The following is a 27,185-nucleotide window of genomic DNA, read 5'->3' as shown; positions in this document are numbered from 1 at the left end:
ACACCAGGAAACAGAGTAGAATTAACTGAAGATTTGCATGCAAGGTGCTGCATTTGGACAGAAATAAGAATTGTGGTGTGATGACAATATTTTTAAGGCTATTGTAGGACTGACTACCTTAGCTATTGTATGTTAATGCTGTAACTTCTTCTCTGTCTTACTTTGCATTGTGGTATCTCAGTTTTTGCAAAAAAAAAAAAATAAAATAATTGTGGGATTTCTCTTCAAAAGGACACTGAAGCCATGAAGAGAGCATTGGCCTCCATAGACTCCAAACTGAACCAGGCCAAAGGTTGGCTCCGTGACCCCAGTGCCTCTCCAGGTAACCCTCTAATTCTGTTTTTCTGACAGATACAGTAAGCTAAAAACCAAGCTAACGAAGGAAAGAAAGAAATCCTCCCGTAATCTCAATCCTGAGATAACCACTGTAACATTTTGGGGTGCACTCCATTCTCTGATAGTTTTGACTAATTGAAGCAATACTGGGCCTTAAAAGAATGAAAGGCATGGACTATATCACCTCTCATCATGGAGGAATAAACCACACTGAGCTGACCATTCTTTGTAAAATTGTTGGTTTACCCCTTCCCTGAATCAGAAAGGTAATTATCTTGAATAAAAGCTCTTCTCTTCTAGTTCCCATTGAGCAGACTTCCACCTTTATGTCAACGAAGTCCTTAATTAAGCAGATTAAATGATGATGCCAATAAGAATTGGAAAGTGAAGTTGACTATATAAAGATAAGACCCAAACAGGTTATTGAGCTAGGCTTTATGGATTTCCTAATCTAATATTTATTCTGTTTTAGATTAATATTTGAATGAATGTGAAAAGTCTAATGGAGGTTGGAGGTGCTAAGTACTGTTAAATTCTTAGATCCTATTTTCATCATCCACATTCTTACCACAAGCTACTTATAATACTATCTCCAAATAAATACCGTTCCAAGTCTCTTTTTTAGCAGTATCTGTGGTTGAAACCTCACCCTATGGTTGTAAGGGCGCTGCTTGGCTGTTAGCTATCAGATATATTGCCTTCTATTCACTTGTCTTGTTTAAAATCGTCCATTCCCTCATGAATGAAGTGACTTGTAAAGTATCCTCTCTAAATAATTAATATATCAGCAATGTAGATATTGAGTATCTCTATTTTAGGGGATGCCGGTGAGCAGGCCATCAGACAGATCCTAGATGAAGCTGGAAAAGTTGGTGAACTCTGTGCAGGCAAGGAACGCAGGGAGATCCTGGGAACCTGCAAAATGCTAGGGCAGATGACTGATCAGGTGGCTGACCTCCGTGCCAGGTAAGGTTCCTCCGCCCTCACAGAGCAGCAGTGGATAACTCGTTCCTGACGGGGTGCCCCAGAAAGCTAGTCTCTGCCAGTTTGACTGCCTGATCTTTGGCTAATAAGTAACATAGATGTATTCTGTTAATTCTTTTGAAATTGAGGTGAACTTCCCCTTTGCTGAATCACTTTTAAAATATACAATTGCCTAATGATAAAATTGAAACTTATTCTGTAATTGAAAATGAAATACAAATCTGTTTTTTTTTAGTTTCTAGCCATAGGCTTATGAGAAGTAAGGGGCAGTGGTGAAGTCTTGCTTGGGGTAGATATGTTTTATGAAGGATGAATAGAAAGGAACAGAGTGAAAACATTGGAATTATTTCACATGTCATTTTAAAAATCATTTATATAGGTTATCCTCTAAGTTGGTAATTTCTGGGCTTTTTTGAATTTCTGTTGTTGACCTAAAAGGAAGAGGCTAAAGCACAAAACATGATTTAAAGAGTTTGAAGCCAGGTGTTGTGGCTCATGCCTATAATTCCAGCACTTTGGGAGACCGAGGTTGGGGGATAGCTTGAGGCCAGGAGTTTGAGACCAGCCTGGGCAATATAGTGAGATAGATGCCATCTCTACAAAAAATTTAAAAAATTAGCTGGGCATGTTGGTACATGCCTGTAGTCCCAGCTACTTAGGAGGCTGAAGCAGAAGGATTGCTTGAGCCCAGGAGTTTGAGGTTGGTTTCAGTGAGCTGTGATCATGCCACTGCACTCTAGCCTGGGCAACAGAGCGAGACCCTTTCAGATAAAAAAGAGTTTACTTGAGCCAAAGTAAGGACAGCTGCCTGGAAGACTCAGACGCAAGTAACCTTGTATGTGAGGTCCATTTGGCCTGTGTTACAAGCAGGTTTTTAAAGGCAAAAAAAAGGGGGTGGGGGACAGGGAGTGGGGTTATGCAAAGTTTTTTGTCAGGAACTCTCACTGGTTTACACAAATAACATCGATTAGTGATTGACTGTACATTGTTAAGCTATAGGATGTGGGTTATGGTGTACATTGCAGCATTATTAGGTTGATTTATAGCTACTTGTGGCAATAGCAAGCAGTTTCAAGAGGTGAATACATAGCTCAAAAGGAGGAATAGGATATGATTGCTGTCTCATTTTAATGTCTCTCTGGGCCTGATCATTTAAAAGGACTTGCATTCCTCACGTGAAAGTTCTTTTCTTTTCCTGCTATTTCGCCATTATTTATTTGGTTTCATAATTAATTTACCTTCCTTATATCCTCCTCAAGTATTGACTTTTAGAACTTTTTCCCTCATAAACTAAATGTACATAGTTGCTATTAAGAAAATGCAATATAATACAGATTTGTTTGGAATTCATCCATAGGGTTAATGGAGTTAATGAAGTTCTAAAAGATTCTTCTTCTTTTTTTTTTTTTTGTTTTGTGGAGACAGAGTCTTGCTCTGTCGCTTGGTCTAGAGTGCAATGGCATCATCATAGCTCACTGCAACCTCAAACTCCTGGGCTTAAGCGATCCTCTTGCCTCAGCCACCTGCGTAGCTGGGACTACTGGTGTGCATCATGATGCCTGGCTAATTTTTTCTATTTTTAGTAGAGACGGGGTCTCGCTCTTGCTCAGGCTGGTCTTGAGCTCCTGACCTCAAGCAATCCTCCTGCCTTGGCCTCCCAGAGTGCTAGGATTGAAGATCCTCATTTTTATGGAATTTTATAATATAGGCTTTAAGAAAAATTGAAGTATGATGATATACTAGTGTAGATAAAGTTTAATTTTGCTTTAAGAAATGTCGTGAAACATCTTGAGATAGTTGGGATACACGGGGTCTCCATACAAATAGGACTCAGAAACACTCCCCTACATGTCGTGCACCATTATACCTTTTGGTCTCAAAGTATTAACGCAATAGACTTAAGAATACAGATTTTTGTTTTTTTAATTTCATAATATTACAGGGATACAAATGTTTTGGTTACATGTATTGCTTTTATAGTTCGAGTCAATGTTATAAGTGTGCCCATCGCCCAGATAGTGTGCATTGTACCCGTTAGGTGTGAATTTACCCAACCCCTCCTCCCCCCTCCCACCTGCTTGATTTCCATTGAGTTTTACTTCCATATGTGCATGTAAGTGTTGATTGATTAGTTCCATTTTAATAGTGAGTACATGTGGTATTTGTTTTTCTATTCTTGTGATACTTCACTTAGAAGAATGGTCTTCAGTTCCATCCAGGTTGTTACAAAAGGTATTAGTTCCTGATTTTTTAATGGCTAAGTAGTACTCCATGGTATACATATACCACATTTTATTAATCCACTCATGTATTGGTGGGCACTTGGGTTGATTCCATACCTTTGCCATTGTGAATTGTGTTGCAATAAACATTCTAGTGCAAGTGTCTTTTTTAAATAAAATGACTTCTTTTCCTTTGGGTAAATGCCCAATAATGGGATTGCTAGATCAAATGGTAATTCTACTTTTAGTTCTCTGAGGTATCTCCATACTGCTTTCCATAAAGGTTGTACTGGTTTGTAGTCCCACCAACAGTGAGTGTATAAGTGTTCCTTTCTCCCTGTATCCATGCCAGCATCTGTTGTTTTCTGACTTTTTGATAAAAGCCATTCTCACTAGAGTTAGGTGATATCTCATTGTGGTTTTGATTTGCATTTCCCTGCTGATGAGAGACATTGAGCATTTTTTCATATGTTTATTGGCCATTAGTCCTTTTTCTTTTGAAAAGCTTCTGTTCATATCTTTTGCCCACTTTTTAATGGTGTTGTTTGATTTTTTCTTGGTGTTTTGCTTGAGTTCTGTATAGATTCCAGGTTATTAGCCCATTATCAGATGTATAGCATGCAAACATTTTCTCTCATTCTATACATTGTCTATTCACTGTATTGATTGCTTCCTTGGCTGTGCAGAAGCTTTTTACTTTGATCAGGTCCCACTTATTTTTGTTGCTGCTGTGATTGCCTTTGGGGTCTTCTTCATAAATTCTTTGTCTAGGCCGATAGCTATAAGAGTTTTTCCAATGTTTTCTTCCAGAATTCTTTCAGTTTCATGCCTTAGGTTTAAGTCTGTTTTCCATTGGGAATTAATTTTTGTGAGTGGTGAGAGGTGTATGGATCCTGTTTCAGTCTTCTACATGTGGCTATCCAATTTTCCCAGCACGATTTATTGAATAGGGATTCTTTTCCCAAGTGTATGTTTTGTGTGCTTTGTCAAAGATTAGATGGCAATATGAGGATGGTTTTATATCTGGGTTCTCTGTTCTGGTCCATTAGTCAATGTCTCTGTTTTTGTGCCAGTACCATGCTATTTTGGTTACTGTAGCCTTGCAGTATACCTTCAAGTCTGGCAAATTGATGCCTCCAGAATTGTAAAAATACAGATCTTAAAGGAATGGTTCTTAACCTTTTTTTAGACGAAGATCACATTTATAATCTGTTGAAAGCATTCATTTCTACCTAAAAAGATGCATATAAACATGTCCATACAATATTACGTATAATTCCAGAGGTTTGTAGAGTCACTGTAGCCCTGGAAGCTCCAGGGATTTCAGGTTGAGTCTCTATCTTGAAGTCAAGAAGAAACAGCTTAAATAAATATCATCTCATTGAACTCAGTGAATCTTTTCTCCTACTGAGAAGCAGTCTCCCCGCGTTCCCCCCACCCCATGAGCATGACAAGAACTCTGTAGAAAGGACAAAAAGAAGTTTTGTTCTCATTCGGAAAAACGCCAATGCTGTTTGACAAGATTCTTGGCTCTTCTGATTTCTCACTTTTTGTGCCTTTTCACAGTGTGGTAGACAGTTTTCACTTGGAATTCTCAAATACACAGTTGTATGTGTTTAGAAAAAGATGAATATGAGCAAGAGAATGAGGTACTTGTTGTATGTGATCGACCATTAATCTGGAAAGAGAAAAGGCTTAGAACAGTGATGAGTAGCTATGGGCCTGCTTCACAGTGGAGCCTGCACTATCATTTCACAGTGAGAGATTAGAAAGCTACCTCCCTGTTAGCCCAGCTATTTAACATTTTAGTGGCTGAAATGCAGTAACAGTGTCTTCATTGATATTTTTCTGTTCGGCCATGTAGAGTTTCTAGTTGTAAGTATATATTTTTACCCACATGGGACTCAATAAACTTTTTATTTTGAATGAATCAACTATGTAGCCCATAAATATTTTTACTTTTTCACAGTTGGACTCTTGTACCAAAAAGATCCTTCATCATGAATTGAAGAAAAAAAGCAAATAAAATCATAAGGCGTAGATTTCCTAAAAGTCTTCCACTCTTCTGCCATGTACAGGAAGGCCTCAAATCCAAGTAAAAGGTGTATACATACCTTTTATATACCTGGCAATAAATTTATAGAGTTCATTACTTCAAGTATTGGTATAGATGAAAAACAGAGATGAATTTAGAAAAGAGGATAGATAAATGAATAACAGATCAATATTATTATGAATGGAAACAAAGATGTTTTGGAGTTCATCATAAAATTAGAAGCTCAGATTATTATGATCAGCCATGCCATTCTACCAAATAATAATGTTGCCACCCCTATCATTGAGTCTAGCAGGCTGGGTGGATTAAAAAATCTGAGTGCATATAATGATGGCAAATCTTTATGATTTGGAAAGTCTCTTGCATAGAGAAAAAAAGTTTCCACTAACTCCTATCATTTTTGGTAGTAATAATGTACCATATCTGAGAGAGGAAAATAGTGAAATTAGTTCTTTAGTAAATTGGTGGCAAACAATGGTTTCTTATCACAATGTGCTTTTTTCTTCTTCCATACTAACTAGTTTTGATATTTATAGGTTGCCTAGAACTAGAAGGTAGACATTTAAGATTATCATTAGGTTCATTATAATAACGATGATAATTCAGTAATAATAGTAAGTTATATATTTGTATTTTTTTATTGCCAAAGTATTTTCAAGTATATTATCTTGATCTTGAAGCCACTCTGTTAAATAAGCAGGGCAATTGTTTTTACCTACCTTCATTATATAAGTTAAAAAACTGATGCCCAAGAAGGTTAAACATCATAAACAAGATACATAAGTACCAGGAAGTCAGGATTTGAACACAGATCTGCTTGGTCCCAGTGTGGTATGCTTTTAAAACACTATGCATGCTGCCTTCTGAAACATTTTCAGTGTATACTTGTCTGTAAATAAGACAATATAACAGGCTACTTATTGCTAAAGCACATATTACTATGGTAACAAAGCCCCTGCATAGCAATAAGATCACAAGCACATTTTCCCACTGAAGTTTGGATTTGGTTATGTAATCACCACCAAGAGAATTTTTTTTTTTTTCTTGAAGAGGCAGGGTCTCGCTTGCTCTGTTGCCCAGGCTGGAGTATAGTGAGTGCAGTAGTGCAGTTATAGCTCGCTGCCATCCTGAACTTCTGGGCTCAAGTAATCCTCCCACCGCAGCCTCCCAAGTAGCTGAGACTATAGGTATGTGTCACCATACCCAGCTAATTTTTTGTAGAGATGGGGTCTCACTGTGATGCCCAGGCTGGTCTTGAGCTCCTGGCCTCAAGCTATCTTTCCACCTTGACCTCCCAAAGTGCGGGATTAAAGGCGTGAGCCATTGCACCCAGCCAAGAATAATTATTATCAAAATTTGCTGGCCTGGTCTTCAAAGTGGTTATTTAGTTCCATGAAGCTAATGTGTATTTTTATAAGCAAAAGAGAAAGTAGATGGTTTGGGTGTCATGTTTTGTTTCTTTCTTTTTCTTGTACTATCCCAGATCTACTGAGGAAAAGGAAAAAGACATGCATGTTAACAAAACTAACATGTACTGTGATGTTAGGAATATTATGTTATTAGGTATTTGAGAGAGTACAATGACAACATCTGTCTGTTTTGAGTAGAGGACAAGGATCTTCACCGGTGGCCATGCAGAAAGCCCAGCAGGTGTCTCAGGGTCTGGATGTGCTCACAGCAAAAGTGGAAAATGCAGCTCGTAAGCTGGAAGCCATGACAAACTCAAAGCAGAGCATTGCGAAGAAGATTGATGCTGCCCAGGTAGTGATGATGATTTTCAGGAGGGTGGGAAATAAAAGAGAAAATGTTCCATAAATATCCTAATATCCTCTCTCTCTCATCCTTTACTGTGGTTGGATAATGGTTGTTTCTAAGTGATGACTGATTCCCAGCACTTACCAATGTTAACACCTCCTTTACCACCACAGGTTTAGACTAATGTTTGTGTATATTTTGAAATAAAGATCTTAATTTTCAATACTTCAATTAGTTAAAAGTAAGCACTCTGAGTACCAAGAGAATGCTACTTCCTGTTATAGATTACAGAACATTAAAACTATTCCTTGTTTCAGAATCCACAGATGTTTGGTCATAGCAATGTTAAAGGGTTAAAGTTTTCTGCTGCTACTCTACTGTAAATGATTTTAAAGCATTGCACAAACACAAATGTTTGAGAAATTGAAGAACTAATAAGATGTGGTTAATTTAAAGATGAGATAAAGCTTGGGAAGGTACTTTATTCTAATGGGGATTAAAAAAACTGATTTTAAAAAGATGAGGGATTGATTCGATCTTCCCTGAGCTAAGAATCTCTGTACAATGATAAGAGTCAGCATTACAAAAATGACTACTGGTGTGCTTTGTGATTAGAAATATTTCTGATGGCCTCGTTAAGTTTAATGTAACGTGGTTCACGAGGAGATCACTGTGCGTCCTCTCCATTTGTGTGTGTAGAATTGGCTCGCAGATCCAAATGGTGGACCGGAAGGAGAAGAACAGATTCGAGGGGCTTTGGCTGAAGCCCGGAAAATAGCAGAATTATGTGATGATCCTAAAGAAAGAGATGACATTCTACGTTCCCTTGGAGAAATATCTGCTCTGACTTCTAAATTAGCAGATCTACGAAGACAGTATGTATTTAATCCCTTAAATTGCCCTTTCATGTATTTTTTCTCTCGCCCCTTCCTCTCCCTTTCTCTTTTTTCCCCTAAGAACATACATATTTGAATTCCCCTAGGCTAAATGCATACATGATGCTCCTTCACTGTATCCTCATTGATTCTGTGTGACATGACTGGATCAGATACTGCTCCTGTCGTATCAGTGATACAACTGAAGTTTAATGATTTATTGCTGGTGACATAATTTTAAATTAATAAATATAATATGCTAAGAACTCCTTTTTTGAGATGTGTTTTGAAGTCACTAAGCTAGGACTTTCCCTGCTTTATCGTATTTGTGACATACCTGTTTCACAGATGTAGGAGGAAAATTCTTGTGCCTAGCTACGCAAAGACTCCTGTGTGTGTAGGGCAGGGGAGAGGCATAAGCAGGTACTTTCTTTTCTTCCCAGTAATGCTATTTTGTAAGCAGCAATTATAAAAGATCCTTAAGTTACATTTCCTGGGTGATTGTTCCTGTAACAACATCGTTACTTACCATAGCCTCCTCTCTTAAGGACTTTCTTGGCATCTACTTTGATTATATGGAAAACAAGTGTTGCTTTCTTCTTTTGATAGGTATTTTTCTCTCTTTAAATAAAACAAAGCAAAACTGCAAACCATGCTAAAAGAACACTAAGGAAGGGTATAGCATCCAAAGTAAAAGTTGCTCTCTTTTCCACCTCAGTCTTCCAGCCCCATTCTCCAGGGATATCCATAGTCAAGAGTCTTGAGATATTTTGCTTTTCATTCAGCTTACATGTTTCATCTCCTGTTCTTCCATGGGAGAAGCCTAATTTTTTTTTTTTTTTTTTTTCCCAGTGAGGGGTACTTTAGAATTCTTTGAAGTCTTCTATTGACTAAGGGCAATGCTGGCTAAGAAAGCAAACTCCTGCCTAGGATGGTGAAAGAAGTTTGGTGGGAGTAGACATACTTTGCAGGAGGTTGTGGTGATAGACACCAACTTGGGTAACAGCTCAAATTTGATTATAGGTCAAGCTCAGTTATTTGGAGAGCACTGTTTTATGCCTCAAATCTTGAATTATTTAGGTGGGGAAAACATAATTTATCAATTGTAAAATATAATGTCTATATAGTTAGGCCTGTGTTCATTAATATTAACCCACTAGTATAGTGTTTATATTCATAATAGATTTTAAAATATTCAAAGACAAAGATTCTGTATTCTCAGGACCTAACACAAGTCCATACACATAACAGGCACTCGTTAATGTTTCCTAATGATGAAGAGATAATTAATGGTAATGGAGATAACAGCAGACCTTCATGTGTGGTCACTTCAGCCATCATTGCTTATTACTGTAACATATGCATAAACGTACATGTACGTAACCTCCTGGCAGCAGCCATGATCAGAACCATGTTAAATACCTTCTTTGTCCAACTTTATAATGGACAATGTTATAAAAATTTATACTCATAAAGGAGGTCTTAACAGAGTATCTAAATTAGTCATTCTGGCAGCGAGGCTAATATTTTCATTTTTACAGATGAGACAGATAAGATTAGCCTGAAGGTGACTTTTCTATGGCTAAGTGGACTTGAGATGTAAAATGAGTCAGATTCTTTGTATTTTCATAATGGTTAGAAGTTGACATCTCTGGAATAAGGTTTTGGGGGCAGTTATCTCCCTTTGTGATATAATGTGATTGTCTTTATTTTTGTGTTGATACTCTTGTTCAGGTTCTTTGGTTGCAAGGAACTAGCTCAAGTAAAAAGTGGAGGTTTGCTGAAAATATATAGAGGCATCTGTATCTGTTTCACTCTTTGTGTCGACCTTATTTATTTATTGGGCGGTTCTTCTTCTGGCTTTGAGCTACCATGGCTCAGGCTTAATATGACTTCCCAGCTCCAGACCCCATCACTGGTTGATTATGCAGTGTCTTTTTCAAGCATGGGCTAAGGATCGCCTGTCTCAGAATCACTTGAAAAAGTTAAAAATGCTGACCCCTGGACCCCACCCAGACATACTTAATCAGAATCTCTTTTGATGGTGGGTTTAACAATCTGTGTTTAAAAATAAGGCTGGCTGCCCTGGCTCATGCCTATAAACCTAGCACTTTGGGAGGCCATGGCGGGAGGATCACTTGAGGCCAGGAGTTCAAGACCAGCCTGAGCACAAGCAAGATCTCGTCTCTACAAAAAATAGAAATAATTAGGCACGCTTAGTGGTGTGTGACCGTAGTACCAGTTACTCAGGAGGCTGAGGCAGGAGATCGATTGAGCTCAGGAGTTTGAGGTTGTAGTGAGCTATGGTGGTGCCACTGCACTTTAGCCCCAGGTGACAGAATGAGACTGTATCTCAAAAAAAAAGATACCAGGTGACTTTTATTCACGCTGGACTTTGAGAACCACCAGAATCTAATTGAGTGCCCTGTCTGGCTGTGGATATGTTGTCTTTGAATTAGATAACCACCCAGTTCAATCAGTTATGGCAAAGATTGGGGATTATGTGATACCAAAGGTATAGTAGTTTAAGAGTGAGGACTCTGAAGTCACAGGGCTGGGTTTGAATCCTGACTCCATCAAAGTAAGTAATGGGACCTTGGGCAAGTTATCTGATCTTGTGCCTCAGTTTTGTGTTTTGGGTAATAGGGATAATACTGCCATTTACCTCATAGGGTTGTTGTGAGGATTAAATAGTATACGAAGAGTGCTTGCAACAGTACCTGGCAGAGTTAGGACTCAAAAGATAGTACTACAACTACTTCTACTACAACTAGTACAACAACAAACATGGTTGCCCGGGCCCGCCTAGTTCCAGCGGGAGCCAGTGTTTTCGGGGATGGCAGGCTGAGGGTGCAGCTAACCTAGTGATGATTGATTGAGCTCAGCTAACTAAATAATTTATTTGAGCAAGAGTGATGCAAACTCATATTTGATTTCTTAACTAGAACAAAATAATCTGATTTCAAATTATTGATTACTTATATAAGGTCCAAATAAAGAAACCATCCCTTTCAAACCAAATTAATAGTAATAATTAGCAATTTGTCAACTCATTAGCATTTGTATTAGCAATGAAATTATCTCAATGTGAACCGTGTCTGTGTGTGACAAGAGGGCTGTTTTTTTCTCTGCAGGGGGAAAGGAGATTCCCCAGAGGCTCGAGCGTTGGCCAAGCAGGTGGCCACGGCCCTGCAGAACCTGCAGACCAAAACCAACAGGGCTGTGGCCAACAGCAGACCCGCCAAAGCAGCGGTGCACCTTGAGGGCAAGATCGAGCAAGCGCAGCGGTGGATCGATAATCCCACACTGGATGACCGGGGAGTGGGTAAGGGCTTCGGTGCACTTAACGCTCCTTAAACTGGTCTCAGTGCAAATAAGCAAGTTGTTGATAGGGGTCCTGTAACATCTGTAATTAGGTGGAACATCTTTAGCCCCTGGTAAGCCAGTCATTTTGCACCATGATTCCATTTCCAAATGCAGCTAATAAAATCCTCGTGATTTAATCAAGAAATATTAGAGAATAGATGATTTTGTTGTGGGCAAATAGAAAAGTCCTCATGTTGAAATTGAAACTGAACTAATTATTGCCACTCCTGTGTATATATCCATTCTGTAGTATCTCTGTTATTACTGTCCTTGCAAAGTATAGAATTTTTGAAAACAAGAATAAGGCACTTAACTGCCAAGGTTATTTCAGTTGTGAGAGCTCCTGCAGCACACGGTCACCTGTGACATTTATAACCTAAAATTTTTATTTTGGGGAGACTTTAGGAATGGATCTGTCATTTTATGATAGCAAGCCTGTTGATGCTGAAAGATCTACTTACTTCATTTGCTATATCCATTGGATAAAAAGATAAATTTTTAATTAGTGGTAGCCAGAGTTGTGAGGGGTTGGGGAATCGGGCAGATCTATAATTTACTGGTGGAGAAATAAATTGGTACAAACTTTTTGAACTTGGCATTATATGTCAAGTGCTTTTAAAAAGCTCATACCCATTAACTCAGCAATTTGACTTTGAAGGATTTTTTCTAAGAAATAACTAGATGTGTTTCCAAGGAGTCGTATATAAGAATGTATGTACACAGTATAAATGTTTAATGATGAGTAAAAGGTGAAATGATCATGGCTAATATGATAAAATATTACATAGATTTTTAGATCATGATTTTCAAAGATAGTTAAGTGGAAAAATTAAAAGAATTAAAATGTTAAATAAAAAGGATCAAGGAATAAAAGTCAATGTATGGTACGATCCCAATTTTGTAAAAGAGAAATATATGTGTGTACAGGTATATGGAATGAATTTTAAAAAAGACTGGAAGGAAATGTTCTAATATATTAATCTCTAAGTGATAGGATTATGGTGTTTTATATATTCTTATTTATACTTTTTTTGTATTTTCCAATTTTTTCTTTTTTAGGGAATTTCCCACTCATTAAATGTTATTATTTAAAAAAAGAAAAAACTTACTAGAATGGCATTTCAGTTGCTTTCTCTGGGTCTATGTGAATTTCATTTTTTTTCTCTTGGTCCAGGTCAGGCTGCCATCCGGGGGCTTGTGGCCGAAGGGCATCGTCTGGCTAATGTCATGATGGGGCCTTATCGCCAAGATCTTCTTGCCAAATGTGACAGAGTGGATCAGCTGACGGCCCAGCTGGCTGACCTGGCTGCCAGAGGGGAAGGGGAGAGTCCTCAGGCGCGAGCACTTGCATCTCAGCTCCAAGACTCCTTAAAGGTAGAACTCATTTTTTTTTTTTTTCTTCGAGATAGGGTCGTGCACCATTGCCCAGGCTAGAGTACAGTGGCTTCCTCATAGCTCACTGCAACCTCAAACTCCTGGCTCAAGTGATCCTCCTGCCCCAGCCTCCCAATAGCTGGGTATACATGTGCATGCTCCCATGCCCGGCTAAATTTTTTATGTTTTGTAGAGATGGGGTCTCAATATTGCCTAGGCAGGTCTTGAACTCCTGGCCTCAAGTGATCCTTCTACCTTGGCCTCCCAAAGTGTCATTATATTTTTAATGCTTACTATTATTGAAAAATGAGCGTGGGGAGATGGAGTTTTTAAAAATATATAGTTTCTTGCATCTAGGGAAAGTAAAAGATATATGGAAATCCAGAGCTTATTAGGAAAAAGCTCACGAGTATGTGGTTGCAGCTAAATTTGTGTTTCTCAAAATTCACTCATTCAATAGCCGTTCATGATTTTGTTCTATCCACATATCACCTGTACTTTTATTTAGTCAATGTTTTTCTTAAAATGGACTCCTTTTTAAAACTTAAAATTTAAAAGAAAACTTCATAATAATCCTGAAATCATGGGTTTGATAAGCTAGTTTTTTTCTATTATCCTTTAATTAGTAAATAGCATAATTACTAAAATAAAAACATTTATCTACATAACACCTAAAATCATCTCAAGCATCACCAGCTTGCACACCACCCATCTTGAGAAACAATGAGGGTGATAGAGACGTCTTTGTATCCAGAAAACTTAAATTGGACTATGCGTGATAACTGTGAAAAAAGCTTCCTACTAAGAATCCTTTTCTTTTGTCCCGTGTTAAGAGATTGATACATATATTAGTGTATTAGAAACTTAGTTGAAAAAACCTGGATTAAACAAGTTCCCATTCTTGATTCCTTTTTTCTTAAGGAAATAAATTGCTTAGAAATTTGATAATACATGCACCAAACAATGCTTACAGTCACCATTGGCTGTCACCAGGCCCCTCCCGCATTGGGAATGGTGTGGAACTCTCATCTCAGGGCCTTCTTTGGGCTCGACCCTGTAACTCTCAGTATCATTTCATAGAGGCCACCAAGAAAGGAAATAAGATCCCTGACTGGGTGGAAGAGTCTCTGGGGACATGCGGGTCATGTCTTACTTCTTCTACTAGACCACTGACCTCTTAGAGGGCAGGATTCATAAGTTACACCTGTTCTGTGCTAGCTCAGTGCTTTGTACACAGTTGACGCTCAGATATGTATTGAATAAAAGGCTGAATGAATGGATCAATGTGTCAGTGACTTAAGGTCATTAGCAGATATGCTTTTGGGATATTTCTGAAAATTTTCATTTGTAAACAATGTTTTTAAGGACCTGAAAGCTCGGATGCAGGAGGCCATGACTCAGGAGGTGTCGGATGTTTTCAGCGATACCACAACTCCCATCAAGCTGTTGGCAGTGGCAGCCACTGCCCCTCCCGATGCACCCGGTAGGGAAGAGGTGGGTATCTGAGGGCTTCCGTTTTCTCTGTTGGCCTGCCCTATGGATATATGTAAAGGTGAAATGTGATTACAGTGTACAGCAGGAGCAGTGGTTGGGAAATTGCAGATGAAGGGTGGAAGGGAAGGGTAGAAGGGGAAAACCTTGCCATCTCTTCTTTTAGTCCCCAAGTAAACCAGTTAGGAATGTCTTTAGTTGCAAGCAGTAGACCTGACCATCAGAGATGAAAAAGGGCTTTATTTTCATCACAAACCAAGAAACATGAAAATAGATAGCTTTGGCAGTGGTTCAGCAGCTTAACATCATGAAAACTGGCATTTCTGTGATTTTCTTGGTCTTTTTCTCATGGCGTGGGATGGCTGTTGCAGCCCCAGGCATCCTGTTAAAGTCAGGAAGAAATGAAGGATGGGGGTACTCCGGTCACAGCTGTCTTTTTTATTAGGGCTCTTTATTTTCAACGCAGAAATCAGGATAATCTTTTAAATCATTTGATGTCATCCTTCTACACAAACCCTTCCAGTGACTCCCCCTGTCTGAGAGTGAAGCTGGAGTCCTAACAATGTCAGTGATGTGCTGGTAAACCAACTCTCCAGGAAAACAAACAGCCCTGATTTGTAATATTTGTTGATTTCCATGATGTAAATACTCCCACCATAGCTGTGTCAGCATGAAGTCACTGAAAGCGTAATTGGGAGGAGATGGGCACATTTGGCTCTCGTAAGCTGGTGTCTGAGTCGGTATAAGTGGCTTCAACACAGCACTGAATCTGGTCCCCCATCTCCTTCTCAGACCTCATGTGGTTCCACCCTTCCTTCTCATGCTCCCCTGTCCAGGTTGACCTCCTTGAATTGTGTTCCTAGTATTCCTTGTATATGTTTACATATTCTAAACATCTAACATGTTTACATGTTCTGAACATACACAAGGAATACTAGGGCCTTTGCCCTTGTTCTCTCCGGTCTTTCCACAGATAACTATATCTATTATTCATTCACTCACTTTCTTCAGCTCTCTACTGAAATGTCACTTTTGGGTGACCACCTACCATAGCAACCCCACCCCCAGGGATTTCTTAATCTCCACATCCCACTTTTCTCCTTTGTCGGTCTCCCTTCCGTTAGTGTAAAAGCCCCGCCCAGGCAGAGACTTTGTTTCCTCATTGCTTTATTCCCAGTTCCTAGAACAATGCCTGGCACGTTGTTGGTGCTGAATGAATGAACATAAAAGCTTTCCCAGAAACCCTCCAGGAGAGCTTTGCTTTTATCTCATTGGCTAGGACTCTGTTTCATGGCCACCTCAGCTGCAGAGTAATTTAGGAAAGCAAGTATTTGGTTTTCCAGCCTTTATAGTATTGGCAGCAAAGGAGAAGGGATTTGGGTCAGGTACCCAAGACAGTGTAGGACTGGTGGGTCGAGGTTTGTGTTATTCTTATTTCCAAATCACCCCAATTTTTTTTCTCTAGCCTAGATTAAGCAGTTCAGCTCAACCCTTAGGCGGGCTGATTTGTTGTTTTTTCACTCCAGACTTCTTCTCTGACTTTCAGATCAACTGTCTGTTGGTCCTTTCCACCTAGATGCTTCATAGATAGCTCAGCATATGTTGTCTTCTGTTCTTTCTTGGACATTTGTGAGTCTCTATTGACTCTTCCCCCCATCATCTCATACCAGTAAGCAGCTAGGACATGTAAAATTGACCTCACAAATATTTCTTGAATCCTTTCCGTTTTCCATTCGTGTTGCCACAGCTCAAATTCTGATCCTTGTCCCCAGAGCTCTAACTGGTCTTTGAATCTGTCACTAGGCCACCAATAAAATCAAAATACAAGTCTGATCCTGATATTCTTCTGCTTAAACCCTTCAGTGGAGCTTTCCCTTTCACGTAGGATGAAGCCAGAGCTCTGTGACCGACCTGCCTTGTAATAACCTTTCGATACTTATTTCCTACAAACCCCCACCTCTCTGTTCTTGCCTCAGCAGGACCTAGTTGCTTGTAGTTTCCTGCATACTCTGTCTGTTCCATGTCTTTTTTCTTTCTATCTCTCTGCCTAATTATCTTCCCCTTTTTCTCTTCGAGCTAATTCCTGTTTATCCTTTCTCCTGTGATTGTTTGCTTCCTGGATAGGTTAAGTTCTTCCTCTTGCTCCCATAATATCAGTGCTTAGCTCTATTATGTGCATAGCACATTGCTTTATAAATATCTGTTTATGGGCCCATTTCCCTCACTAGGCTCCTTGACATGCAGATATTGTATCTTATTCATTTCAGTACCTATCCCAGGGTCTGGCATATAGTAGTAGGTGCTCAGTAAATTTTGGTTGAGTGACAAGAAAAGCAAGTTAAGCAGTCACTTAAAGGAGCAGCAGACGTGGTCTGGGATCAAGATGGTTAACTAAGGCAGACAGAAGCCCTATAGATCCAGAGTGTGGGAGCCCAGCTAGGGTAAAAGGACTAAGGCCAGGAGAAGGGGACCAGGAGATCAGGGATTTTAGGCAGAGGTTCTGAGCATTGAATGGTAGGAACCCAGGTAGCTGAGTCCAAACAGGAGGCCAGGATGGGGAAGAGACTTGAGAGGACAGACACAGAACACAGGCAGTGAGCTTAGAGCTTGCTAGTAAACCATGAGACCTTTAGAAATTGTGTCCTAGAGCCAGAATTGGTCTCCAAGTGGGGTGGCATACATTCAGGAAGAGGCAAAAAGAAGGATGTATTCTGCCAGGCAGTTCCCGACACGCCATGTATATAGTCTAAACCTGACCCGGTGCTGTTTGGTATGCCTTGCTTTTTCAAGTATCCGTTCTAATAATGTTGTCCAAACAAATAAATGACTGAACAGCTTTAAAGAGTTAAATAGTCCATTTCATGGGATGCAACCTTACATAATACCCATGTTGAAGGAAAAGTTAACTTTTTTAAAATTTGAGAGCAGAATGAACAATTAGGTAGATGGTTTTACATTTGGGGTTAATAAAAATCAGCCATCCTTGCCCTGTGTCATGCCCGAGTGTGAGTCCCAGCTATTATTTTTCCCTTGCAGGTCAGGGGCAGAGTTTTTACAACATTAATGGTAATGGGATATATGAGGGATACTGTTCTGGGCAGGCCAGAGCTCAGTTTAGGACTCTCTGTGGATACTGGGCTGTTAGTGCACCCAGCCACCTACAATAGAGCCTGGAGTGGGTTTGACTGTCTTCTTCAAACTAAAGGATAAGCGTTTGAGACTAGGAATTACTTAGTCTTCGCATTCTGTGAATTACCTGTTGCAGAGTATACCATGCTGTGCGCTCTACTAGTACTTGGTAAGCACTAGTTGAACTGAAACTAAAGCATGCATGTGCAGATGTGTGTGTATGTTATGTCTGTCTTAAACCTCTGAGGAGATCTGCCAAGGCCAAGATTTGGAGTTTGACTACTGTTTTATTAACTAGGGTTTGATCTCATCTCTAAAGTCTTTGTTTGAACATTTGCTGCCTCTGCTAAAGAGAAAGACTTTTTCTCAGGCTGCCTGATCCATTTTACTGAAATAAATTTTCTTGACGTCTTTGTTTTTTCCTCAAGGTATTTGATGAGAGGGCAGCTAACTTTGAAAACCATTCAGGAAGGCTTGGGGCCACGGCAGAGAAGGCAGCTGCCGTCGGTACTGCTAATAAGTCAACGGTGGAAGGCATTCAGGCGTCGGTGAAGACGGCCCGAGAACTCACACCTCAGGTTGGGTTTTGCTCACTCTTTGTTTCGATACTCATCATACACTATTCAGTAAAGAAAGTTAATTACAGAACAGTTTCTTTACATTTTTGAACATTTATTATTAGATGGCATAAAAAAATATATGCTCTAGTGTCAAACTTAGTGATCTCTAAGGTTAGGATTATAGGGGACTTTCTACTTTGTACATATACATAATTATAATTAGGAAAATATTTGGATAATCTTGAGAGGTTAGTTTGTTTTGATTTTAGAGTCTATGTCTTTCCCCACATCTCTGTGAGGATATTTAAAAAAAAATTCAGCTGTGTCCGTAACTTATTTTCTTTTTTCTACTTAATTATATGACCAAGGTATACAATCATTTGTATAACCGAGGTATAAGTAGTAACTTTGGGAGCAAAAGAAGATTGGGAACAAAAGAAACTAACTGAACAGGAATTAAAGGTCTAATATGTGATAGATGTTCTTAAAAATGCCAGCTCAATATCATTTAGTGTGATGTTTGTGCAGTTTTCTTCTGTTCAAATTATAGAAGAGCCATTTTTTTCATTCATTTATTCAGCAAATATTTATTAAGTGCCTATCATATATTAGGAATTATGCTAGGCTGTACAAATCTGTGATATTGACTTATGTGGGGACTTGTGGAGAGAGATGGGACATGTTTCTTAATTGTTCAACTTTCGCCTACGTGATATATTGACAAATTAGATTCTCTTGAATAGTCACACTTGTCCAACTTTTAAAAAATATGAACATGTCTTACTTTTTAAATAAGCTTCTGTAAAACTTAGAATTTAGTATAAAACTGAGATTCCTAAAAAAGAGAAACAAAACTAGGCTTAAGACAGCCATTATGGAAATGAATGAGGGCTTTGTAGACAGATCTGGACTTGAATCCTCTGTGACCTGGAGGCTTAGTTTCCTCATCTGTAAAATGGAGCGAATTCCTTTCTAATGGGTTGTTTTGAGGATTAAGAATATGCATGTACAGCTTTTATCTTACCAGATACTTAGTAAATATTAGTTCTTTCTTCCCAACTGCTATCACTGACTAACCCAGACCTCTAGAGAAAGCCACTGAAAATTTCTTAGTCTTGGTTTTTGCAGCTATAAAGTGGAAATATTACTTGTCCTGTCTCTCATAGGATTTTTGTGAGTATTCAGTAAGATAATGGATGTGAAAGCACTTTGTTAACTATAGATAAGTATTTTTATTAATATCATTTATAAATCAGTTTTGAGTAATTTTTAGTATCTTTCTTAATGCTCCCCCTTTTTTTTTTGAGACAGGGTCTTGCCATATTGCCCTGGCTAGAGTGCAGCAGTATGATCTGATCATAGCTCACTGCAACCTCAAACTCCTGGGCTCAAGGGATCCTTCCACCTCAGCCTCCCGATTAGCTAGGACTATAGGCATGGGCCACCCCACCCGGCTAATTTTTTGTATTTTTTGTAGAGACAGGGTCTCACTGATGCTCAGGCTGGTCTCGAACTCCTGAGCTCAAAGATCCTCCCGCGTTGGCCTCCCAGAGTGCTGGCATTATAGGCATGAGCCACTGTACCTGGCCCTTAATGCTGTTTTTTAAGATGGAAGAATTGACACCAATGATTTAAATATTTGTCAGTTTTGCGTGTGGTCTTCTGAAATATCAAATAAGTATGCATTTACTTTGTCACTTTATTACCTTCTTAAAATCAGGCTGTGACAGTAAAAGCTTTGTGTGAAGGGCCCATTCTGGGGAGCTGTTTATGAGACCAAACCTGTAGTGTTCAGCGTGAAGAGACCTGCCACTTTCTGGCTTTACAGCGCCATCTGTAGGTGAAGAGGAGAAAGCTTCACTGCCGGTTTGATTTGGAGCGCGAGGGTGCTCTGGCGTTTAAAGGTTGTTTTATCATTGCCAGGTGGTCTCGGCTGCTCGCATCTTACTTAGGAACCCTGGAAATCAAGCCGCTTATGAACATTTTGAGACCATGAAGAACCAGTGGATTGATAATGTTGAAAAAATGACAGGTAGAATTTTGTATAAAGTTCTTGTTGTCTAATCCATGAGGAATGAGTTGTGAGAACCTCAAGCGGGACTGGTTATGCGACTCAGCTGTAATTGGATAAAGGGACGGTCACGTGCTCGACAGTGCACTTGGCCCTGATTAAGGCCGCTGAGCGGTGGCGGCCTCTCATTCAAGCCTTGCAACTTTGTCAGAAGAGAGACTCTTTGAGTCTCTTTTATTTTCATGCCGCCCTCCCAGTGTGATGTTTATTGTCACAGCTCCTATCTTCTCTTTGAATAGCGTCTTTGCTCAGTCTGATCCAGAGTTTGGTTTCAGAGGCTGGGAGGCGGTGTTCGTGGATACAGTAAGTGTCCCTGTCATTGTCAGTGGGTTCACATTTCAAGGACCCACAATAGCTACCATTTAATACAACTTGTCTCAGAGTTTCCTCCAACTTATCAACTAGGTAGTTTTTGTTTTTTTTTTTTAAAAAAGGAGAAACCAAACCACCAACAAACCCGTGTCTGTGCAATTGAAGTGGCACCTCTGAATCTTCTTCCTTCTCCATGGAGGGAGGGATAGGAGAGACGGGAAGAAATGAGGAATGTAGGCTTTTCGCTGTCCCTGCAGAACCTGCTGTGACAGGGGTCCGTGGCAGCCAGACATGAAAGCAGAGCTGCCAAGGTGTCTGAAGAGAGGTAACAGAAACAAGACTCAGGCTGTTAGGGTTATTGGAATCCTCTGCGTGGCCCATCCTGGGCACTACAAGCTGCCAGCAAGCAACAGATGGCTGGGGAGCGAGACGGGGGGGAGAAAGTGTTATGACAGACAGTGCGGTGGTGATGCGGTGATGGGTTCAGACGCCTTCCCTGTTTCCTCCTGATGTTGCATTTCTGGTTGCCTGTGGTGGATACAGGAAGGCCAGTGACCACGGTTGGTGTAAATGCTGCCAATCCATATGGCCTTCTGGGCTACATTCTCACTTCCTAAAAATTTTTTTACTATCGTGTTCACCTGGAAGCTTTTGATTGTGTTAGGAAGAGCTGTGAGCTGAAGGAGAGAATTCTGGGCATTATACTTTCTTGTGAAACACTTGAGCAGACAACAGTGTTTTGGAGTCTCTGTTATTCTAAAATTGAAACTAAATTCTATTTTTGTTCTAACAGGGCTGGTGGACGAAGCCATTGATACCAAATCTCTGTTGGATGCTTCTGAAGAAGCAATTAAAAAAGACCTGGACAAGTGTAAGGTAGCCATGGCCAACATTCAGCCTCAGATGCTGGTTGCTGGGGCAACCAGCATTGCTCGTCGGGCCAACCGGATCCTGCTGGTGGCTAAGAGGGAGGTGGAGAACTCTGAGGATCCTAAGTTCCGTGAGGCTGTGAAAGCTGCCTCTGATGAATTGAGCAAAACCATCTCCCCGATGGTCATGGATGCAAAGGCCGTGGCTGGAAACATTTCTGACCCTGGTAAGCTGTGCGTGGCACTGGGGCTCCTCTCAGCTGAGAGGCGACTCAGGAAAGGTAGTGGGAGAATGTGTACCCCACAACCACCATGTACAAAGTCTGGGAGCAAAAACCACACTTAGTTCAAGAATGCTAGATTAGTCTTTTTCTATCCAAATCTCTGCAATATTGGCAGGCTTGTCATAAGTTAGTTTCTCTGGACTAACTTCCCTGTGCTTTCTTAATGTTGTCTGGCTAAAGAGCTCTTTGCTCTCGTTAGTCATTATTTTGGAAATTTCTCAAAAGATGCGTGATAACTAATTTGCCATCCATTTAATTTATGTAACTTGTGTTAACTTCTCATGTGCTTTTCTTAAAATGCTGTTTTCTCTGTAAAGCATTCTCTATTTCTGTTAACTCTGGAGGGCTTAAGCTGACTTCTGGGTCTCCTACGTCCTACACTGAACGATCCAGGTTTCCTTTAGGTGAATTTTGATCATATTTTTAGTATTACTAAAGCAGATCATCATTGGAGTCACTCCTTTGGTTAGAATCACCTGAATTCCTGCCTGTTTTGAACATCTAGTGTTTCTAGTCTCCTCTATGAGTAGAATGTAGTCAGTGGGAGAGAGTGGGAAGGAGGGGCTGCCCTGCCCTGTTCCTCTCTGGCTCAGGCAGAATCTTTCCAACATCCTCAATCCACTGTCACTAAGGACACGCTTGGTTTCCTAATTGGAGTTTCTAGCAGTTTGAGTGGATTCCTGAGTTCCAGGCGACCGGATACAGTAGCAGCAGCTCAACCTAAGGGTTAACATGCTGAATGCCAAGTAGAGCAAAGGAGTAGAGAGAAAGGTGAGAAGTACTACAGGGAATGTATGCCGGATCCGAAACGCACATCTCCCGTGTTCTGAGTTGGGCAGGCTTATCTCTCGACTGCCTCATCACGGGAGGCAATGGGTGCCACCTGAGCCCAGAGTGTTCACACCCAGGCATCTCCTGAGTGCTTGTTAGTTATATACAGCCAATAAGGCACCACGAACACTGCAGAAGAGCTGGTTTATGACACTTTCAACTCTTTGCAGGCCTCAGGGTATCTGCCTCGCCCTACCCCGCTTCCCCTCCATTCGCTGCCTGTGGTGCTTACTGGCAGCGTCACCAGCTTTTGTTAATGGAAACCAGTTCTGCTGCTGGATAGACAGTGCTTTGGGGCAGTGACCTGCCCAGCTGAAAGTGAGGGTGTCTCGTGTTTAGGCCTGCAAAAGAGCTTCCTGGACTCGGGATATCGGATCCTAGGAGCAGTGGCCAAGGTCAGAGAAGCCTTCCAACCTCAGGAGCCTGACTTCCCGCCTCCTCCACCAGACCTTGAACAACTCCGAGTGAGTAAATTCAGAGATGGGGAGAATTGAGCAGTATGATGTTGTGACTTTATGTAGCAAGAGAGAGGTAGATGTTTTCGAGCCTCAGTCACTAGGTGGCTTGGTTTAGCTTTTATTTGAAGCTTAGAGGGAGGCAGATCTTGATTTTCATTCCTAAATCTAGACGGGTCGGTAGGTATGTGTGGCGTTGGTCTGCTGTGACGGGGAGTGGCTGGAGCAGAGGAACTGGCTTCGGTAAGTGTAGATATGATGAGTGATGAAGTAGTGAGTTGTAGTAAAATAATCTGCACAGCTTGTGGTAAGGAGGTTTTATATGTTCCCAGTTGATAACGGTAAAACTGAGGTGGTTGGAATCTTATGTAGGTTCTTCCCTTTACTTGACTTTTTTTTTTTTTTAAGTAACAAAACTAATGCATGCTTTAAAAAAATTTTTTTCCCAACCATAATTTAAAATCTTTTGGTATACCCTCCTCCCCCAAAGTACCATGGATATATTTTTCCGTGCTGTAGGAAGAGGCTAGCTGGGCAGTATCTTGCAGACACAAATCCTAGAAACAGAAATTGTGATTATTTTTAGACATTTACTCCAATTGACAGTATTAGAAACACCTTGACCTTTGGAATAGCTTATTAAGTCAATAATTTGATTTACTCTCTGACACTTTTCCATATTTAATGTTAGGGTAAGATGTTACGTTTCTAAGTTGGTTGAGGACAAAATTGGGTCATTGCACACATAGCTAAGGATCGGTGCTTCCCAAGCCTCCAGCACTTCCTTTTATTCTTTCCAGCTGGGCTCTTGGTGGGTGGGTAGGGCCAGGCTATTCCCGGGGAATGCCTTCTTATGTGATCAATAGTCATGACTTTTAGAATGAGGATCTTAGAGGGCGTTTGGTTCCGCTACCCACCATTGACAGATGAGAACCCGAGGCCAAGGGGAGAGAAGTTACTCGCCTATGCAGCTGCTGTCTGATAGAACCAGGACCAGAACTTACATCTTCTGTGGGGACGTTTTCAGAATCCTTGATCTGGTGGTGGTGTACATACCTCCCTGGGATGTGACCAAGTCAGTAGCTGCTAGCTTTTTGTGGAGAAGAAAATGAAGAAAATATGCTTCTGTTGAGATCGAAGCAGGTGGTCCTTGCTGCTCAGTGTGGGTAGTCTTGTATGGAGTGAATGTGGGTGGCTTTTCTAGGGATGCTTTGCAGAGGAAAGGAAAGAATTCTAGGGGGCGTGGTTTCTAGGGAGGAGTAGTTTCTAGGCCTTTACTTACAACCTACATATTCTCTTTTTTAGCTAACAGATGAGCTTGCTCCTCCAAAACCACCTCTGCCTGAGGGTGAAGTCCCTCCGCCCAGGCCTCCACCCCCAGAGGAGAAGGATGAAGAGTTCCCTGAGCAGAAAGCCGGGGAGGTGATTAATCAGCCGATGATGATGGCTGCCAGGCAGCTCCATGATGAAGCTCGCAAATGGTCCAGCAAGGTAAGCAACAGAGCTTTTCTTGTTGAGAAAGGATGGCTTCTGAGCAAGGTTGAACAACCACATGCACAGCTCAGAAACAAGAGTCTATCTGGACTCGCCTTCTCTCTCTGCTTTGGTTCCTATGTTGCCAATAGCATGTTCTTCTTCCCTGCGGTTTAGTGAGATGTTTCCTGTGCTTGATGATTTCTCCTCACAGCCAAAGTGACAGCGAGGATGCCTGAGCTTTGAGAAGAGGGTTCCTTTCCTCTCTGTTCATTAGTGTGTCAGCTGCCCCGACCCTGGACATTTGGGGGTCTTTTAGAACTTGCTTATCTTTCTTGGGATTGCTGAATGTTTTTAGATGCTGCATCGCTTATTATCAGAGCTCTGTATGCTACATCTAGAGGAAATGTTTGCATTTTCTTTCCTTTTTTTCACTGAAGCAGGTAGATTGGTATCTTAGAAGCCATATGCTCTGTCCTTTCTCACAATCGTCTTACCTCTCAACTAAGGCAGCTCCAGGCTAACTCCAACTCCGCAAATCTGAAGGTGTAGAGATTCATGTGGTTGGTGAAAATTTGGATGCTGCAGCAGTCATGTCCCCTGAATAAATTGTGCCTATTTTCTCCTAAGTGATGAAAAGTGAATGGTAGCGTTTCTAGATAAGAGCAAAATATTATTGCTAACCTTGCAGTGAAATGTAGTTCTAACTTAGTCCTAAATTGTTTCTCATACAACCCTAGATCTTTATTCCTACCATCTATTTGCCTTTATTCTTTTCATATGCTCAGTGCATTCAAGCTCTTGTATTGATTGTACTTTCTCAGGGACCTCTCACACCTGCAGCTAATCTCAGATTTTTTCAGGCTGGGAAATTCACCTTGATTTTTAACTCTGGTTTGTTCTGAACTGTTAGCTGAAAGCCAAGGCGCTAAGAAGGAATGGAGACTTTGCTGGTGTTGGACCTGACCTGTGGAATTATTTATAATAGTATCTCTCCAACTGGGGCATGCACCCCCCTGGGACTATGTGGCAGAGTCCCAGTGCCCATGGGAGTGGCAGAGGGTGACAGCGAAGCTTGGTTTGACTCAAAGATTTTAAAGGAAATTAAAGTTTTTCGTTACAATGAACCCAGATACATCGTGCAGTGAAACACAAAAGATACATGAATTATAAAGATAAGACATAAAAGGGGCAGATATAGACAGCATTGACCTACATATTTGCCCCACTGTGCTGTTTGTGACCATAAGTCCTTAGGTCTGGCTGTCTCCTGAGGTTTGGAGCATCAGGGGTTTGCTGCCTTTGAGTTGTGTGAAGTCAGGAGCTACTTGAACCTTGTGTGTGTGTGTGTGTGTGTGTGTGTGTGTGTGTGTGTTTTGGTGGTGGGGAGGAATATATGTGTGTGTATCTGTCAGTCTGTCTGTCTCTGTACACTCTGGGACTCTGAACCCTAGCAGCAGTGAGCTGGCTTCTCCTCCTTTTAACTCATGAAGGAAATAGTCTGTTATTGACGAGTCTTGGTTGAGACAGAGTTTAGGAAAAGGGGTTTAGATGGTATCTGAACCCCTTGCATGCCTTGAGTCCTACAACTTCATCGTCACCTTTTGGAGACAGGCTTCATGGGCAGGAAAAAACTTTTAGGAATGACAGCAACCTCAAGTAAAATTCCATGCAAACTCCTACTTCCTCTTGGTTGCAGATGTTTGATGTAAAAAATCTGTTTTCACCGTTCTTCATCTAAATGGTTAGGCTTCATTGAGGCAATTCCTTTTATTTTCTTTCCACCTCAGCCTATTTTTAGCATCTGGTCCCCTTGCCTCCTCCCTGGCCTTTTATAATCCCACCCTGGTGCTAAATTCATGTTCTTCCCATCATGGTTCCTGTTCTTTCACGAGCACCAATTTTGGGCTCCTATGAGGGCTCCTCTGAGCTCAGTTGCTAAGTCCGGTCAGTTGCTAAGTCCACATGTTATTCTGTCTGCGAACTAGGTAAGTTGAGTTTGGGCTGATTGAGAACCTATTTTGCAACAGAAGAGATTTGGGTTGCACCCAAGGAAAAGTTTTCTGAGTTAGTACTGGCAGTGGATGCCGTAAGAGATTGTGGAAGCTTTGTTGCTGCAAACCTTGAAAGGGTAGGGAGCTGGTCTGAGGTGCGGGTTCCCTGAGATGGGAGGGTGGATGGGGGTCTTCTTGAGGCTCCTTACGGCTGGGCGATTGCTGGGTGCCTGGTAAGTCCTCTTTACTCACCATCGTGTTTGTTTTCTTGCCTCTTTCCTGGTTATTTGTTACCTCCAATGTTATTTTAAATTCTGGGACTTTTAACTCGTGAAATAATCTGCGTCTGGCAGCTACATAGCTGACCCAAGTCACCTCCTGTGTTCTGGGAAAATGTAGAACAGTGACCATATGATCCATCAGGGTGTTCACTTTGCTCTGTTCAAAGCAACTTGTATGGCTGCATTTCCTTTTTCTCTCTGGATTCCTTTTAAAGGTAATTGGCTACTATTGTTTGGTCGTTTGGCTCCTCAAAAATATTCTGATGTGAGAATTACTCTTGTCAAGTTTAACTTTGGTAGTAAGTGTATAAAAAAATGAATGCCACTTGCTTTCTTGGTATAAATATTTCTCTGCAAACCCTTTGCCTGTAGAGCGAGTCCCTTTTCTTCATCCACCACAGGGTGGCTTGGACTGAGTGGTGCAGGAGGCCGAGTCCCCCTTTCTGTGGAGCCGGGTGTATCCGGCT

At 40.8% G+C, this 27,185-nt stretch overlaps 1 protein-coding gene across 2 annotated transcripts in view; it reads left to right on the top strand.

The window, feature by feature from the left end:
* Window positions 1-27,185, top strand: part of VCL (vinculin) — a 129,340-nt gene that overhangs the window by 95,308 nt on the left and 6,847 nt on the right. For both annotated transcript variants that reach the window (XM_012663295.1, XM_012663296.1), the window contains exons 7-18: window positions 232-322; window positions 1,155-1,302; window positions 7,206-7,359; window positions 8,053-8,228; window positions 11,363-11,553; window positions 12,769-12,968; window positions 14,334-14,462; window positions 18,017-18,166; window positions 20,072-20,180; window positions 21,325-21,627; window positions 22,855-22,979; window positions 24,276-24,461. In XM_012663295.1, the coding sequence (XP_012518749.1) occupies window positions 232-322; window positions 1,155-1,302; window positions 7,206-7,359; window positions 8,053-8,228; window positions 11,363-11,553; window positions 12,769-12,968; window positions 14,334-14,462; window positions 18,017-18,166; window positions 20,072-20,180; window positions 21,325-21,627; window positions 22,855-22,979; window positions 24,276-24,461 (1,962 nt within the window). The remainder of the gene's footprint in view (window positions 1-231; window positions 323-1,154; window positions 1,303-7,205; window positions 7,360-8,052; window positions 8,229-11,362; window positions 11,554-12,768; window positions 12,969-14,333; window positions 14,463-18,016; window positions 18,167-20,071; window positions 20,181-21,324; window positions 21,628-22,854; window positions 22,980-24,275; window positions 24,462-27,185) is intronic.

This window comes from Propithecus coquereli, unplaced genomic scaffold, assembly GCF_000956105.1.
Source record: "Propithecus coquereli isolate 6110/MARCELLA unplaced genomic scaffold, Pcoq_1.0 Scaffold80, whole genome shotgun sequence".
Classification (NCBI taxonomy): domain Eukaryota; kingdom Metazoa; phylum Chordata; class Mammalia; order Primates; family Indriidae; genus Propithecus; species Propithecus coquereli.
This window is presented reverse-complemented; position numbering and strand designations above follow the sequence as displayed.